This window comes from Trichomycterus rosablanca, chromosome 1, assembly GCF_030014385.1.
Source record: "Trichomycterus rosablanca isolate fTriRos1 chromosome 1, fTriRos1.hap1, whole genome shotgun sequence".
NCBI classification, from domain to species: domain Eukaryota; kingdom Metazoa; phylum Chordata; class Actinopteri; order Siluriformes; family Trichomycteridae; genus Trichomycterus; species Trichomycterus rosablanca.
Window position 1 is genome coordinate 55,598,161 of NC_085988.1, and position 19,694 is coordinate 55,617,854.

Consider the following 19,694-nt stretch of genomic DNA (forward strand, 5'->3'; position numbering starts at 1 on the left):
TAAAAGAAGGATCAAGGCAAGCAAAGATGGGCTGTGGCTGAACCAAACTTTGTAAGAGACCTGTTAATAAGGCAAAATGAACATTTCTCAATACAAGATATAGTTACCATAATTTGTAAAAAAGCAAAAGTCAACATCTGTCATGTTGTGGGGGTTCATAGGTGACTTGCATATGTGTAAAGGTACCACTGATGTGGAAGAGTTTGTTTGTTTATTAGGATTTTAACGTCATGTTTTACACTTTGGTTACATTCATGACAGGAACAGTAGTTACTCATTACACAAGATTCATCAGTTCACAAGGTTATATCAAACACTCAGTCATGGACAATTTAGTATTTCCAATTTACTTCACTTGCTTTTCACCCGGAGTAAACCCACGCAGACACAGGGAGAACATGCAAACTCCACACAGAAAGGACCCGGACCTCCTCACCTGGGGATCGAACTCAGGACCTTCTTGCTGTGAAGCGACAGTGCTACCCACTGAGCAATGTGGAGGAGTACCTCATTCTGCAAGCAATACGGCAGCATGGTTTTGTAGACACAGAGTATGTCTGCTTGACTGGCCTGACTGCAGTTCAAATTTTTCTTTTATTGAAAATGTATGGCACAGCATGAAGAACAGAACTGGACAACGGTGACCACTCACAGTTGAGCAGCTATTTGTCTGTCTTGTATTAACTTAGAATATGTAAAAAATACTTGCAACTGTTTGTATACTGCAACAATTAGTATCACTAGTTCCTAAACAATTAAAACGTGTGTATAATAGGAAGTTGATGTAACACAATGGTTACAGTGCTTCTGTCCCAGCTTTATTTCAGTGTGTTGCAGGCATAAAATTTTAAATGTGTTTATATTTACAAAATACCATTAGGTAGGTCAGTAAAAACATTGGAAATCACTTCATGAGTGTGGATTTGTGAGTATGTGGGTGTGATTAGGTGGGTGTAGGTTCTATGGCTCTTGGCCAGACTCACTTCTGTAAGATGAAACGGTATGTTGGCATTATTATTTAGTGCATTTGCAGCTGGCTAGCTTCTTGCTGAGACTAGACTTGATCATCCTTTGCATGTCACGGTATTCTTATCTACTCTTACTCACATACACACGCCTTCCTTTGCTCTAGATGAGTGTGTATTAGTCACAAAGCCAACATGCTGACAGTACACAGTTTTAACACACAGCTGTGGTGTGCAGCAAAGGAAGCAGCATACAACGTTTTTTCTCTGTCTGCTTTTCATCCCCTGTGTAATTTGTAATGTTGTACTGATCATAAATTTAGAAAATTAATTATTTTTGTGTCAGTTGTCAACTGTACTTTAAGAGCCAACAAAACATGGGTCTTCCACACAACTAAAATGAATGAATGACAAATTAAAAAAATAAACAAATTAATTCATAAATTAATTGTTTTAAATTAGAAACAAGAACAGTGAGTTAATATTATTTCTCATTTATAGCAGACTTGTTTTTTTAAAATTATACTGTACATTCAGGCCGGAAAGTCTACACACCACTTTCACCGTATCCACGTTGTATTACGTTACAGACTCATTGTAGTATAATAGACTGAGTTCATTTTTTACCTCAAACATCTACACACAATCGCCTATAATGATGAAGTGAAAACAGGGTTTAGAAAATATGCAATTTTATTTAGGGGTTACATATTTGTACACACCCTTAGCCTAAGACTTGGTTGATGCACCTTTGGTAGCAATTACAGCTTCAAGGCGTCTTGGGAAAGAAGCTACAAGCCTGGCACAATTGTTTCTGGACATTTTTGCCCATTCCTCTTGGCATATCCTTGCAAGCTCTGTCAGGTTGGATGGGGAGCATCAGTACAGCCATTTTCAGCTCCTTCCACAGATGTTTGATTGGATTCAGGTCTGGGCTTTGGATGGGCCACTCAAGGACATTCACAGACTTTCTCTGAAGCCACTCCTTTGTTCTCTTGGCTGTGTGCTTCAGGTCATTGTCATGTTGGAAGGTAAACCTTCATCCCAGTCTGAGGTCCAGAGCGTTCTGGAGCAGGTTTTCTTCAAGGATCTCGGTGTACTGTACTTAGCTGCATTCATCTTTCCCTCTATCAGGACTAGTCGCCCCAGTCCCGCAGATGAAAAACATCCCCACATCATTTTTGGTTTTATCAGACCAGAGAATCTTGTTTCTCAAGGTTTGAGAGTCCTCTAGGTTCCTTTTAGCAAACTCCAAGAGGGCTGTCACGTGCCTTTTACTAAGGAGTGCTGCCATGTGCCGTCTGTGGAGTGCTGCCTGGATGGTTGATCTTCTGATGGTTTATATTCTCCCATCTCCACAAGGATACGCTGAAGCTCTGTCAGAGTGACCTTCGGGTTTCTGCTCACCTCCCTGGCCAAGGTCCATCTTCCCAGATCGCTCAGTTTGGCCGGGCGGCCAGGTCTAGGAAGATTTTTGGTGGTTCCAAACTTCTTTCATTTACGAATGATGGTGGCCACTGTGCTCTTTGGAACCTGTAAAGCTGCAGCAATTTTTCTGTACCCTTCTCCAGATCTATGCCTTGACACAATCCTGTTTCTGAGGTCTGCAGATAATTCCTTTGACCCCATGGCTTGGAGTTTGCTCTGATATGCACTGTCAACTGTGGGACCTTATATAGGCAGGTGTTGGTAATCTCCAATCATGTCCAATCTATCGAATTTAGCACAGGTGGACTCCAATTAAATTTTAGAAACATCTCAAGGAGTATCAGTGAAAACAAAATGCACCTCAGCTCACTTTTGGGTGTCATATCAAAGGGTGTGCACACTTGTGTACATATGATATTTTACATTTAGATTTTTAATAAATAAGCACAAATGTCTAAAAGCCTGCTTTCACTTTGTCATTGTGGGCTATTTTGTGTAGAATTTTGTGACAAAAAATGAACTCAATCTATTATAGAATGAGTCTGTAATGTAATAAAACATGGAGAAGGTGAAAGGGGTGTGCAGACCTTCTGGCTTGATTGTATATAATAATTCTGTTGTACCATTTGGACAAATTTTCTTCTTATAAGGAAGGGTGTTTCCTTCCTTACCTTGGTCACCAGTCCATGTATTTTCTATTGAGTGCAGTCAAAGTAGACCAATTTATATGGGAACAAAGTAACCATAAAGCATTAATATTCCCCTGATAGGGTGTCAGTTCATTGCTGGGTATAACATGCACATTTATTTCCATAGTTAAACTTCCAGGCAATGTCAGTATGCCAGTATACCTTCTGCATGTTTTTGTGAGATAAAAGTAACCTAAATTATCCAAAGCAAACCCTCTTGGACATGGGTAAATATACCAAAAATCTCACTGGTTAGGTTCAAATCAGTGGCCTAGTACCATGGAGCTGAGTGGCACTCACACATTCTGCTGTTTTACCATGTCATTCTCTCTGATTGTAACCGCTTTTACCAATATATTCTTCCCAATATTTATCCACCCAGGTATCCAATGCTGGATTGTCTTATTTATCTTCATTACATTTGGATTTTATCATATGTCTTTTAAGTCAAACCAGCTGCACTTCAACTTTTTATAGCTTTGCTTCTGTGTAAAAACCCCCACTGGATGGATTTAAGGGTTTTTGTTTGTGTTCATAAGTACTCCCACTCTGTAGTCATTCTGCATTGTTTCGTATTCCTTTCTCAACTGGGCATGGCCTGCTGACAGCTGGGAGCGCTTTGGCCGACAACGGCTGGACATGAAAGAACATAAATGAGTCCACTACCAGATTCTGGTCATTAAAGCATTAAATGACCTGCAGATGAGAGTGCCAAAGGTTTTGCTGACTGTGGTCTTGCTGTGAGTGGTACTCATCATACATAGTGGGGTTTTTTTGAGTGTTTGAAGAGCTGGCCACCATCCACCATGCATTGTTTACTGCACCTGCAGCACACCACTGAACATCTGCACACGACCACTCATAGAATGGGGAACACAAAACAATATAAATTGGAATGGTGGATGAGTATTGTTCACCTTGTTAAAGAGAACTTGTTTCAGAAAACATTCCAACAGTGTCTGCACCAGATAAAACATTTGAATCACAGACTGTTGCTGCTTTTTACTCAGCAATGGGCCATGCTTTTATGGCATCCCATGGATCTTACTCTACATTTTTTGAAGTTTGCCTCTGATGCTGTGTCTCTTTGATCCCTTTCCAGGACCATGCCTATTTTCTGGTTTTGATCCAGTGTCCATTGTAGCCAGTTTTCTCCAACCACCAAGTCCAAAAGTCAACTAATCCAAACTGAAGGCCTAATCCATTCCCAACTACATTTAATTTATGACAAACTACTCAAACTGCTCAAGAAGATCTGCTCTGCATTGTACAACCCTAAAAATGCAAATAATAAAAAAACACAGTGTCTTACATTTACTTTGACTTTTATTTGATTACAGACAGGATGAACCTGAGATATTTCATGTTTTGTCTGCTCAACTTCATTTCATTTATAAATAAACATATATTCCTGCATTTCAGGCCTGCAACACATTCCAAAAAAAGTTGGGACAGTAAAGCATTTACCATTTTGTAATGTTGCCATTCCTTTTCACCACAGTTAAAAGATGTTTTGGCACCGAGGATACCAAGCGATTTAGTGTTTCAGCTTTTATTTTGTCTCATTCTTCCTGCAAACATGTCTTAAGATGTGCAACAGTACGGGGTCGTCGTTGTCACATTTTTTGTTTCAAAATGCTCCACACATTCTCTATTGTAATGTGTGCAGCATGTGGTTTTGCATTGTCTTGTTGAAAAATGCATGGACGTCCCTGGAAAAGATGACGTCTTGAAGGCAGCATATGTTGTTCTAAGATCTCAATGTACTTTTCTGCATTAATGCTGCCATCACAGAAGTGTAAATGACCTTTGCCAAGGGCACTGACACAGCACCATACCATGACAGACCCTGGCTTTTGAACTTGTTGCTGAACTGTCTGGATGGTCCTTTTCGTCTTTGGTCTGAAGCACACGGCATCCATTTCTTCCAAAAAAGACCTGGAATGCTGATTCATATGACCACAATACATGTTTCCACTGTGTGATGGTCCATTCTAGATGCCTCAGAGCCCAGAGAAGCCAACGCCGCTTCTTGACATGGTTAACATAAGGCTTCTTTTTTGCACAGTAAAGTTTTAAGTGGCATTTGTGCATGTAACTCTGTATTGTAGTGCTTTTGTTGAGTGGTGGTTCTTGATGCATTGCAATCTGAGGGATCAAAGATCACAAGCGTTCAGCTTAAACTTGCGCCCTTGGCAGCACTGTAACGCACTGAAATTCCTCCTGATTCCTTGAATTTTTTAATGATTTTATGCACTGTAGAGGGAAAAATATGCAAATCCCTTCCAATCTTTCTTTGATGTACATTGTTTTTAAACATTTCAATCATTTTCTCACACATTTGTTGACAAACTGGAGATCCTCTGATCATCTTTGCTCATCAAAGACTCAGCCTTTCCTGGATGCTGCTTTTGTACCAAACCATGATTACAATCACCTGTTGACATCACCTGTTTGGAATCACATCATTATTTTGTTTTTTCACCTCATTACTAGCCCTAAATTGCCCACGTCTCAACTTTTTTTGGAATGTGTTGCAGGCCTGAAATGCAGGAATGGTATATTAACAAATGAAATGAAGTTGAGCAGACAAAACATGAAATATCTTGGGTTCAAACTGTCTGCAATCAAATAAAAGTCAAAGTAAATGTAAGGAACACTGTGTTTTTATTTTATTTGCATTTTCCATATTGTCCCAACTTTTCAAGTGACTAAATTTTCATCATCAAGATACTATCTCTAACACTATGCATGTCCAACCACTCTGAAGACAATTATCTTATAGAGCTTAAACAGTTGTAATACAGTGGCATTGTTACAAAATGTAAGCAGTAGAGGGTTTTTTGGTCAAGCAACAACCCATTTAAAAAAAAAATCAAATCACAAAAAATATAACCACCTGGTAAATGCCTGTAAACAGCTTGGCAGTAAAACATATCAAATTTGAACACACCTGTTCTAAACCACAGCAGATTTAACGCATACCATAACACACAATCAAATATTTATTGAGTTGCTTAACAGTCCACAAGATCTTCAACATTTCTTCTCAGAATGGGCAGCAGGAGACTACTGATATTTTTAATAAGACCTCAGCCATTAATATAATGGCCAATTTCCTGCCCACACTCAGTAAAATATATAATTTCACATTATGTATGCCCTCTTAGTAGTTCTCCAGACTGCAGTGCAAATACAAATGGGACCTTTTATTAAAGGTAAATACAGAAGGCAATGTAATTGATCTCATTTCAAATGTCCCTGAGCTCCATATGGCTGCAAGCATTCTTTAGGTTGAATGTAATATATATTTTTTTCTAAACAGTTGTTTAAATATCAGTAATAAACAGCATATTTGGCCAACTATGCATGTGTTCAGACAATAGGGAAAATGTTTTATGAAATATGGAATATTTCTCATGCACAGCTGATTTACAGTGATAAGGTTAAGCTACTAAATATATATTCTTTTATAAGCTGTGTTTAATGCAATGTGAAATTATGAGTATATGCTATATAAATCTGAGACAAACTGAAGAAAAAGGTTTGATGTCTGACAAGTTCATCTTATATTTTATTTTATTTTTTTACAAAAAAATGTAATATACTCCAGGCCAAAGAAAAAAAGAACCATCCTGATTGTTACCAACACAAAGTTCAAAAGCAAGTGTCTATAACTGTATGAGGTGTGTTAGAGCCAAACACACAGGTAACTTACATGTCTATAAAAGCAACATCTGTTCCTAGACATCTTTTTAGAGAGAAAGCTGCTTGTTTCAGCAAGTCTGCCTGCAGTCCACATCTGTCCCCTTTGAAAACGTGCTGCATTATGATGCAGAATAAACAACAACAAAGACGTCAGACTGTTAAGCATAGTGTTACGTCTACAGATGCAATCAAAAATATTCAAACCTCCTTGCAAATTAGGTTTATTAGCAAAATGTACACACTTTAAGCTATATTGCATCAACAAGAATAATTAGTACAACTCAAGTAATATAACAGATACAACCCCAAATCAGAAAAAGTTGGGACAGTATGGAAAATGCAAATAAAATAAAAATGCAGTGTTCCTTACATTTACTTTGACTTTTATTTGATTGCAGGCAGTTTGAACCAAAGATATTTCCTGCATTTTAGGACTGCAACACATTTAAAAAAAAAAGTTGGGACAGGGGCAATTTAGGGTTAGAGGGTTAATGAGGTGAAAAAACTAAATAATGATGTGACTCCAAACAGGTGATGTCAACAGGTGATTGTAATCATTGTTTGGTACAAAAGCAGCATCCAGGAAAGGCTGAGTCTTTAATGAGCAAAGACGATCAGAGGATCTCCAGTTTGTCAACAAATGTGTGAGAAAATTATTGAAATGTTTAAAAACAATGTACCTCAAAGAAAGATTGGAAGGGATTTACATATTTCTCCCTCTACAGTGCATAATATCATTAAACCATTCAAGGAATCAGGAGGAATTTCAGTGTGTAAAGACCAAGGGTGCAAGCTTAAGCTGAACGCCCGTGATCTTCGATCCCTCAGATGGCACTGCATCAAAAACCGCCACTCAGCAAAAGCTGATATAACCACATGGGCAAGGGATTGCTGTAGTAAACCTTTGTCAAGCACTACAATACAGAGTTACATGCACAAATGCCACTTAAAACTTTACTGTGCAAAAAAGAAGCCTTATGTTAACCATGTCCAGAAGCGGCATCAACTTCTCTGGGCTCTGAGGCATCTAGGATGGACCATCACACAGTAGAAACATGTATTGTGGTCAGATGAATCAGCATCCCAGGTCTTTTTTTGGTCATTTACACTTCTGTGATGGCAGCATTAATGCAGAAAAGTACATTGAGATCTTAGAGCAACATATGCTGCCTTCAAGACGTCATCTTTTTCAGGGACATCCATGCATTTTTCAACAAAACTATGCAAAACCACATGCTGCACACATTACAAAGGCATGGCTGCGGAAGAAGAGGGTACAGGTACTGGACTGGCCTGCCTGCAGTCCTGACCTGTCCCCAATAGAGAATGTGTGGAGAATTTTGAAATGAAAAATGTGACAAACGACGACCCCGTACTGTTGCACATCTTAAAACGTGTTTGCAGGAAGAATGAGACAAAATAAAAGCTGAAACACTAAATCACTTGGTATCCTCTGTGCCAAAACGTCTTTTAAGTGTGGTGAAAAGGAATGGCAACATTACAAACTGCTAAATGCTTTACTGTCCCAACTTTTTTTGAAATGCGTTGCAGGCCTGAAATGCAGGAATGGATGTTTATTAATAAATGAAATGAAGTCAAAGTAAATGTAAGAAACTCTGTGTTTTTTATTATTTGCATTTTCTATGCTGTCCCAACTTTTTCTGATTTGGGGTTGTAATTTAACAAGCAGTTTTTTTCCAAATTCAACTTAAAATGCCACTTTTAATGAGTCTCTTTTTTACTGCATTCTCAGAAATATATAACCCCCTGAATAAAATCCCTCATAAGAGTACACATTTACAGATCAGGTGTTGTCTCAAGCACACCTTATGCAAAATAATCAGGGGCTGACTTGATCCCTATAGAAAATATTTGGTGGGATTGGAAGAAGGCAGTTGCGGCACGCAAACCCAAGAATATTAATGAACTAGAGGCAAATGCCTATGATGCATGGGCTAAGATTCCTTAGGAATGTGGCCAGAAGCCGATGTCTGGCTATGCATCTCATTTGCAGCTTGTCATAACAGCAAAAGGGTGCTCTACTAATTACTTAGGATGCTGTCATGTGCAGCATGTGGTTTAGCATTGTTGAAAAATGCATGGATGTCCCTGGAAAAGATGACTGCTTAAAGGCAGCATATGTTACTCTAAGATCTCAATGTACTTTTCTGCATCAATGCTGCCATCACAGAAGTGTAAATGACCTTTGCCAAGGGCACTGACACGACCCAATACCATGACAGATCATGCTTTGGTGTAGAGCATACAGCGTCCATTTCTTCCGAAAAAGACTTTGTGATGGTCCATTCCAAATGCTTCAGAGCCCAGAGATCTCAACGCCGCTTCTGGACATGGTTAACATAAGGCTTTTTTTTTTTACACAGTAAAGTTTTAAGTGACATTTATGATTGTAACTCTGTATTGTAGTGCTTGACAAATGTATTCCTTGTCTATGTGGTTATATCAGCTATTGATGAATGACAGTTCTTGATGCATTTTTTTAAAATCATGTAATGATATAATGCACTGTAGAGGGAGATAAATGCAAAATATTTCTTTGAAAAACATTGTTTTTAAACAATTATGAGATCCTCTGTGTACGGAGTGGTCCTAGGGCGAGTCAAACTCCAGCCGCTAGGGGTCAACAGCGAGCCGGCAATCAGCCCTAAAGCACAACACCTGTGCACAGGTCTATAAAGAGACAGAGAAGCAGTCAGAACTTGCTGGGTCTTTGTCACATGTTGGGCAAACATGAACAGCCGGTATTCTGGGTAGAGGACTGAGAGCTCTCACTCTCACCCTCATGTCTTTCTTGTCTCTTGTCTCGAGTTCCATCATTTTGTGAATATAGGGTATTTTAAATAATTTTTGTTTCCAAAAAGCGTGAGAAATCATCACTAGAAAAAATCACAGTTATTAATTGACGCTTTAATATCATCTTTGGTCAGAGCATGCATTTGTCTCGTCGAGCATCTGCGCGCACAAATACGCGTTACAGGCAAAAAAAGCTCAAACTCAGTCTAACTTTATTTCAGAGGAATGAACTGTACACATTGTGGGAACATTACAGACACTGGTGTTAAATGGATCGCAATGGACTGTAGACGCCTTAACATAGTTAACGATGTGGGTCTACGTTTTTTTTGCTTGGTTATTTTTGTAGTCGATTAATCACGATTAATTTGGTTCTTTAATCGTGTGACAGCCCTTTTATTATATATATATATATATATATATATATAATTCTTTCAGTTAATCTATTGTAGTTTCACTCTTCTGTTGGGAAAGTCTTTTGTTATAATTTCCCCTTTTTCTCGTAAATCTTGAGATGGCCCTGGTAGTCTTTTGTTCTCAGTTTTCCCGCTCAAACGTTTCCCCAAAATGGGTGGTTTATGTATTTTCCTTTTGTACCTTTTTGAGTCTATTGGGTTTTTACCCACCTGAGCAGAGATACTTTCTATAGAGCCTACTTGGCTAAGTGTTAAGAGTGTTCGGTCGGTATGGGCCTGGGTTCGAGTATCACTCAAAGTTTTTGTTTTTTGAGTTTAATTATCTGTTCCACAATCAGACTACTAAGCATTTGGGTTCTATTCTTAACTAGTCTGGTAGCTCACCCGAGAGTCTAAAACTCTCTGTAAAACTGTTTTACTCAACTAGCATTGTACATTATTAACTACATTCTTTGTTGTTTTACTCCAAAGGCATTCTGATGGAAACCTGTTTACCCACCGAGGTTAAGGATTGAAGTCGAGACTGCCGTGACAACTATGCTGCTCCTGCCGGATGTTACGGGTCTGGAGTAATTGCACCAAGAATGACTCACTACAGACTTTATTGAAGACTAGAGCGAATAACAACTCTATTATTATTTATTACCAGTTATAACTTTTAGATCATTTAATTCTGTGTTTGTAGGCTTTGTGTAAATCGTGTATTTATTTAAAGTATCCTCCAGACCACCCAAGAAGGATGGGCCCTGCTGAGTCTGGTTCCTCTCAAGGTTTCTTCCTGTAATTTTCAGGGAGTTTTTCCTTGCCACAGTCGCCCTCGGCTTGCTCAACAGGGGTTTTTGTATCTGTTGGTCCTGGATTTTGTAAAGTTGCTTTGAGACAATGTCTATTGTAAAAAGCGCTATATAAATAAAGATGACTTGACTTGACTTGACCCGCTAAAGGCATCTGTTTGGTACACAGGGGTTCAGTGTTCTAATCCACCACTGGGTGAGCACCATTACACTCTGCCCATCTTTGCTCCATAGAGACTATGATTGTTTGAAATCACACAGTATTTAGTGACACGAAATATGTTGGGTTCATACTGTCTGCCAATGAAATAAAAATCAACAGTTTCTTGTAAAAGTGGTCTATTATAAATTAATGTTTATATTAAATGTTTTATCTACAAGTTTGAAGTTGGACATTTTGCATATGTCAGATTAATTTATACACAAACGTCCTCACATGGAACAGATTAGGAAACTAGTTTAGTTATTCTTGTAGTTAATGAGACCATATTTGGTCAATTCATTTTCAAATCTATTTTAAAGGTATTCTAAATATGTCACACATTCTTCTACATTTTATTGTCATGTGTACTACACATAACATTAAACAAATTTACAGCAAAGTTTATTTACAATAGTTAATTTTAATAACACTATTATACAAACATACACTTCAATCAGTTCAGGCAAAAAAAGCTTTAGAAAAGTATTAATAAAACTCAAGGAGATCCAACAATCCCCAAGCGTTAGGAGGTTAGTCCAGGAAGTTTGATGGTGCAGTGACCAAACAAACAATAAAACATTTAGTCACATTGTTCTGGTCCTTAGGTGACAGCATATGCTTAGGAGATTCTTAAAAGATTAATGCATCAAAAGTTTAAAAATACTTCTTGTTTTTATTTACTTAATGATAAATTGATTAAAGTCATTGAATGGTGTATAACGTTTTCAACAAAAACTGAAAAAATATTTCAAAGCACCACATCTTAAAAATATTTGTTTATTAAATAATAAAAATTACAAATAAAAGACAATCCATAGATTTTCTATTCAATAAAAAAGTCTTATATATATTGACAGTTATAGAATTAAGTTATGCACATGTAAATTATGACTGGGGCATCACACAACAATAACTGGAATCATATGACAAATAGCACTAGAGTGGCTATGGAAGCAGACTATGAATGTCCCTCAGTGACCCAACCATAGCCTAGACTTAAACCCCATCAGATTATTGGAAAAAGATCAAATCTAGGTGTGCAAAGCTGTAAAGAAATAGCTGAAAGGATTTGCAGCTGTAATTACTGCAAAATTGGCTTCTACAAAGTATTGAATAATGTTGATGTAGATTTAGATGCTTGGTGGTGAGTCAGCTGTATAGCTCCACCTTTATATGTTGTATATAGTCGACAGATGCAGAAATCCTCAGGGAACACAGTCTGCTGAAGCAACATGATAGTTTTTGTAAGAATATAGTCATAATACCTAGTTGCAGGCCAGTCAAAGTGCCCATGATAACTCCTATATAATAGAAAAACACCTGCAGTGTGCATGCAGGCATTTGAACTGGACATAGAAGAAACAGAAAAAGGTCTAGCGACATAAACCCATTTTCTCCAAAATCATCTGGATGTGTACATTATATGCCCTCAGAAAAGGATATACTGTAGGATGGTACCAAATACTTCAGGACTCCTTCAGATGTCTTGTGAAGTCCATTTCTTGACTGGTCAGGGTAGCTTTGGCCAGATATTGTGTGAGGAGTCATAATGTTTTGACTCATTTCTGTATAACTGTGTTTTTATAAACTTTCAAATTATTTTAATTCAACTGAAATACGAACATGGCAACCCATTACTGGGACAGTGGTAGCCTAGCAGGTAGACCTGTGGGTTACCAACTAGAAGGTTGTGGATTTAAATTCCAGCTCTGAAATGCAGCCACTGTTGGGCCCTTGAGCAAAGCCCTTAAGTCTCTTGGCTCCTGCCAGTGCTCTGACCACAGCTTCCAAAAAAGCTGGGACATGCAGAAAAAAAATAATAATTTAAGATATCCTTTATTTGTCATATATACATATACAGATGTACAGTACAATGAAATTCTTTCTTCTCATATCCCAGCTTGTTTTGGAAGCTGGGGTCAGAGTACAGGGACAGCCATCCTACAGCACCCCTGGAGCAGACAGGGTTAAGGGCCTTGCTCAAGGACCCAACAGTGGCTGCATAGCAGAGCCTGGATTTGAACCACCAATCTTCCGGTTGATAGCCCAAAGCTCTACCCACTAGGCTACCACTGTCCCATAATTGTACTATACACGTGTATATGTACAGTATATATGACAAATAAAGGCAATCCATCTGCTCATCCATTATCCTTATTATCCTAGCCCATAAATAATGAAAAATAAGATTTTTTTTCCCATTCTTTGGAATTTAGGTATTTGGAACAGTATTGTAAATTAAAACGAAAGAACAAGGTAACCAACTAATAATTACTACTGTGTTTCTTTTTCACTTCGTCAGAAGTTTCTGATGATTCCTGAAAGTACTGAAGTTGAAAAACGTGGCAACCCATTAATAATGAATAAGGTGTTTTTGTTTACTTCTTTACGAGACAATAGTGATCTAGAAAAGTATTATAAAAACAGCCATTAAAGCAGTAATTAATAATCACTAAAGTGTTACTGTCTTATTAAAGGTTATTATTTGTTAGTCACTCTCAAAATTGTTTACTTGGTATTGTGATTGGTTTCTTCATTTGACACATGACTTCTTAGATTATTAGAAAGATTATTCAATCATTAAAATAAATAAATAAATAATTTTAAATAATATTTGTTTTAAATTCTAAGTTAAGTAATTGGTACTCATTTTAAAACATTTAAACCTGCAATAGAGATTATATATTGGTTTACAAAAGTTTTGGAACAAGCCACTTTTCATTAATTAGTAGATATTCAGTACAGAGGTAAAGATTCAATTTTAATCAGTAAATATTTAATCAGTAAATATTTAATAGATGCTTTAAAGAGTCAGCTAGTAGATATTTGGCTGAAACTCTGAGGCTAAAAGACCAAGTAATTATATATACAGTGATACCTTGCAACTCAAAATCTTTGTTACTTAACACCCTTTGTCAAAAAAAATTGTACCCTTAAACTCAATGTTTACCTTAAACTTAACATGTTCAACTTTTTTTTAAATTGATTTATTTCATTTCAAACTAACATTGAACAGCTGCTTTGTTCAGCACTTGGCTTGAGTGGTGCAAGAAAAATGTCATCAAAGTGCACATATGAGACGAATCTGCATTTAGGTGAAACAACCGTCAAATTCACTCTGAAAGCATCTGCATACATCTAGTTTAGCTGTATTTTTCCTCCTGTTTCATCTTTAAACTTGTGTTATAGCTTGGGGTGCTGAGAAATTGTAAGAATCAGCTTTTCCAAGAGAGTCTAAAAAGCTTCATTAATAAATAAAGCTTAATGTGACTTAATATATTAAAAGAACGAGACAGGGACACTAAACCTCTCTTAATTATTATTGCTCATAAGTTCTCTCCACTAATAAAAATCCTCGCTTATTTTAGTACAATAAGTCACGTTAAGCTTTGTGCACCGGCACAATCCATACAAAATAAAGTCACAGTCAGCGTAAAAGCTATTTTGGCACTTCTCATGCGAATGCATCTTTACTAAACGGAATATGATATTCCAAGATCAAGCATCTCTACGATTAAAAAGCATAAGAAAACAATAAAGAAGTAAAGGTAAAGTGCAGGATTTATTGTATTTTTCTAACTGTTTTCAATTGTATTTCAGTGTGGTTATATTATATTTGTGTTATTTTCAGTGTATAAGTGTCAAAAACAACCCCATTATTTTACATTAGCCTAAAATTTATGCAGTTCCATGGGACCATGAAATGCATTAACAGGATTCCCATACAAACTTATGGGAAAAAATACAATAAAACTTAACGCCTTTTAAACTCAAGGCCACTCCCAGAACCAACTGACATTGAGTTTCAAGATACCACTGCACTTCAAATACATCTTATTATTAGTCATTTTTATTCACTAGTCTTTGGATTTTACATAGTCAAAAACATTAAACAGTACACATGAAGCAAAAAATTAATACTCATGTAATCAGTGCAATTAATGTTGTATTTTAAACACTTTATTACCTCTTTAAAAATGTCAGCATCAGACATAGTGGTATGAACGGGAAGTTACCAAGAGCAATGTGCAATTACACAGATATCTTGGCTTAAGTTGCATACATTCTCATAAAATAACTTTTCGGCTACATGAAAAATAATACACATGAGCTGTACATGTAGTGATGTTCTTATTAAATCACATAAAGTAACAACATAAACCTTAAATAATAATAAACAAAAATTAAAAACTTCCGGCGCTGCAACGAGTGGCAGCCTTCCTGGTAGCTCTGTGTTTGCGTTGCCTATTACGGCAATTTTTCTTTTCTTTTTCTGTTATATAGTGTATGTTTAGTGGGTATTTTGTGTATTTTCGTATATCCTATGGATATCTATCTATCTATCTATCTATCTATCTATCTATCTATCTATCTATCTATCTATCTATCTATCTATCTATCTATCTATCTATCTATCTATCTATCTATCTATCTATCTATCTATCTATCTATCTAAAAACTGTATAGCAAACCTTCTAGTGCTACAAACCACCATTTTAAACTATGCACAACCCTTAAGGTTATTCTCATGATTTATTTGCTACTATAGGAACATTCAATGTTTGAATAGGCTTTCTACTAGATTTTAAAATATTTTTTTCAGTAATCAATACGATTATTAATTAGGATAAGGCACTGATGTTGGGCAATGAGGATTTATTCCTTAAGGTGTTTATCCATTTAACTGCCACTGTTTGCCTTTTAATTATTTGATTTTATGTACCTGTGGGTTACAATGAAATAGCCTACTAATTAGTAGGTGGGATGTCTATAAACTTTTGGCTACAGATGTATTGTACATCTATACAATATAGCTCTATGTAGATGTTTTATTTCCTTTACAGTCATTTTATCTATACATTTTAAATTTCAGAACTGGCTAAACATGCATGTTCAATGTATATCTTTTCACAGACTTGTAGATTTTATTTTAAATTAATATGATTGCTGTTTTTCTTTTACAGTCAATCTACACTTAAACACCCATAATGCCTAAGTCAAAATATGTTTTTAGACTTCATTAAAAATTATTTAAAAATTAAAAACTAAAATCCCTTTTCACTTAAGTACTTAAGCCTTTTATTTAGCTTGAGCCATTTTGGCAACAATGACATTCTTCTTGGATATGTCTTTACAAGCTGTGTACACATAAATTTGGGCAGTTTATTCTATTCTGGATAGTGAGGATCAGTGAACTGCCATCTTCAGGTCTTTCTACTCATGTTTGATGTGGTTTAAGTCCAGGCCTTGGCAGAGCCACTCAAGAACTTTCAGATACTTGCTCCAAAGCCAGTCCAGCATTGTTTTGGTTGTATGCTTCGATCTGTTGCCCCAGTCTAAGTTTGGAGGAGGATGTTCTTGTATTCGGCTGCATTCATCTGTTTCTAAATTTTTACTAGTCTCTCTGTACTAGTACCACAACCATGTTTTAACGTAGAGATTATATTAACCAGATGATTTGCAATAGCATATTTGTTTTTCATAAAATAGTGCTAACTGTTCTGCCCAAAGAGTTCAAGTTCCACATTTTTATATCAGCAAAGCGTTTATTTCATTTTGCCTGAGCCCTTTACTCGCTGTTTAGCTAAACTTCCACTATGCCATAAAGGCATTATGTATGAAGTGATACACACTTGACTTTTTGAGGTGTAATTGTTTATTGTTATGATTGTTGGGTTCTTTGGGCCCAATTTGATAGGATGGCTTGTTTGAAAAAGCTTTAAATTGTGCCAAGATTCTTTCATTTAAAAATTATTGAGGCCACTGTGTTTCTGGTGACACTTATCCTTTCCTTGATCTATAATATAATCTACATACAGTTCTTTGGACGTCAAGCAGTGTAAATTTATTAACTGAAAATGAATGAATATAACAATACAAGTCCAGAGTTGTTTTTATCCAATTAAATAAAACTGTAACACTCCAATTGTGGTCTAGACACATCACTAGGTCATATGAAGCAAATGAAGCAAAGGATCCACATGATAATTTGGAGTCCCACAGCAACGGTCTGAAAACTTTTGTGAATACGATATTTCATATAACTTGTCCAAGGGGTTTTAATACAAGAGTTCTGAATACTTTCTCAATACAGTGTATAGAACAAGAAGAGCTTTGTTCAAACTTATGTAATTGTACAATGTAATCACCATCTCTTACAATAGTTTTAAATCAGTGCTTAGTAAACAGTTTGATATTTTTCAGTAACATTTCAATAACATAATGTATTTAGATCAAAGTAAACAGAAACAGAAAAGACACTATTAGATGGTGTGCAATACAGGTGGCTATAATGCTCTGAAACTGTTTAAATATGAAGGCACCAATTATAATATTACAAACATCTTTAATTTAATTGATTTAATATTCATATTCAAGTACAATTGGGGAGAACAATAAATAAAATTCCTTTTAAATCAGAATAGACAGCACATTAAAATGCAGTAGCAAGCACATACTTCTCTTCAGTATAAACCATTTTAAAGAACTTAAATATCAGACTCACTCACATGCAATCACACCACTTCTCATAGAAAAATAAGAAGTTTGTCTTTCATACGCAGTAAAACACTTGTAAGTAAGGGCTGTAACACCAGGTTTTTTAACCGGCACAGCAGTGCAGAGCAGACTTTTTTGGCAAATGCATTTCCCAATGCAGAAGGTTAAAAAAGCAGATTCCGCCTGTACTATGATGGACACTACAACAGAAATTGGTGGGTTTATGTCAGTACCAAATTGAATTCATTTAATGATGCTAGAAATTTCTAAAAATTTTCAAGAAAATGTATGTAATTGACAATTGTCAATGCACAGGCACAGGGGAGAACAATATTTGGCAGTGACACTATCAGTCATGACTGTTAAAGTAAGCTTTTATAGCAGTACTCAGGATATCTGTGCTGCTCCAGTAAGGCTGTCCACCCTGTTGCCCAAGTGCACCGAGGCTGTACTCAAGAGGCTAGAGGCTAAAGGTCGTCAGTAATATCAGCGCCGACTAGAAGCAGCACATGAACACTCCATAAGGCTTTTGTCTTATATGTATCTCAAAGGCTTCCACTTCATAACTTCACGCCTGTGATTGTAATTAAAACTCACTGGGCATAAGGAGGGTTTGGCATCATTTTAGGGGGGACCATGCAGGGCTGCGGTCATGATGGGCAGTGTCCCAGTCCACTGAGGAGCCAGAGCAGCAGTAGTTGAATGACAGCCATGCTCCAAATGGACGGAGTCAGACCAGCCACCCCACCACAGTCCACTTTCTTCTCCTTTATGGTCCAGTTGCAGAGAGAAAACAAGAGTCACAACAGAACAGAACAGGCTTTTGTTTGTTTAATAGTGCAATTTCTTTTCTGATAATAAATCCATAGAACACAACACAGTGTTATTTATCAACTAGAGGAAATTTACTTGGGTTAATGAAGCAGATTTAAGATTCACAGCAGAAAAAAAAGAGTTTTAGAGTTTTAGTTTGATTATGCAGAAAGGAAGCAATTTATATTGACAAAGAAAGACATAAAAGGAAGAAAATAAAACAAAAGAATAACAAGAGAAAAATAGAAAAGAGAAAATGTTTATATTGACAATTTATATATTGTATATTAAACAAACAATGTGTGGTCTATTTAATGTTATACCAGTCTTTGGACTTCAAGAATAAAATTCACAGTAATAAACTAAATTGAAGATAATAATTAATGAAGCAAAATGCAATCAGATAATTGGATACCCATATCGCATTGGATACTCGATTGCATTAGATAAATTTCAAACTTTTTTGTAAAAGGTGCTAGAGATAAACAGAGAGATGCGGGGACAAAGAGAGACAGACTAATCCAAAACAGCACATGAACACTGGCAGAAGTAACACTAGCTGAGAGGGGTGCAGTGGAGAGCCAGCGCTTCTCCTACACATGGTACTATCCTAACACACAATGCACAGGCCAGAATACAGTGGAAAAAGAAAGAAAGAGAAATAAAAAGAGAGTCATGCTGAAAAAATGCACAGTTAATAGAGTAAAGAACATTAATAATAAGTTAGAAGAAGAGGAAGCATTTAAATATGCAAATAAGCATATGAGACCTAAAACTAAAATGAATATGTAGACATGTAAACAAAAATAGCTAGAGACAGGCATTTAGGCACAAAAACCTTTCACACAAAACTAACTTTAAACGCTTGGCTTCTTTCAACACTAGGCTTGGCTTTTCACAATATCATAATTATTTGTCAAGAGATTATATGTTTACAACACACCAAATAGAATGAAAATTAGTTAATTTATTCATGTATTTATTCATCTTCACTAAAACTTTAGTTCCGGTTCAACATAAAGGCAGGAATTCATCCGGGACAGGATACTAAAGCATAACAGGGTGACACACTCGTATTATTACTTTCACCCATCAAGGTGCTGACAAATCACCTTATGCATTCATTCTGGGCAGTGGAAGGAAATAGAGTACAACAGAGAACATGGGGAAAGCATGCAAAACTCCTTACAGACAGTAACCAGATATCAGGACCCCTGCTGCTGTGAGGAATCCAATGTACCAGATTTGCCACAGCATATTTATCATGTATTGATGTTTTATGTATTTGATAAAGGTCAACAGTGAAGTTTTTTACAGCGCTTCACTTTGTCCACATTTTGTTATGTTATGTTACAGCCCTATTCCAA

General features: G+C 36.5%; 1 protein-coding gene across 1 annotated transcript in view; it reads right to left on the reverse strand.

Annotated features, from left to right (window-relative positions):
• Window positions 1-17,330: 17,330 nt before the first annotated feature.
• Window positions 17,331-19,694, reverse strand: part of cacna2d1a (calcium channel, voltage-dependent, alpha 2/delta subunit 1a) — a 106,778-nt gene continuing 104,414 nt past the window's right edge. Inside the window, exon 39 of the mRNA XM_062994659.1 lies at window positions 17,331-18,281. Within this exon, the coding sequence (XP_062850729.1) occupies window positions 18,165-18,281 (117 nt within the window). The 3' untranslated portion in view covers window positions 17,331-18,164. The remainder of the gene's footprint in view (window positions 18,282-19,694) is intronic.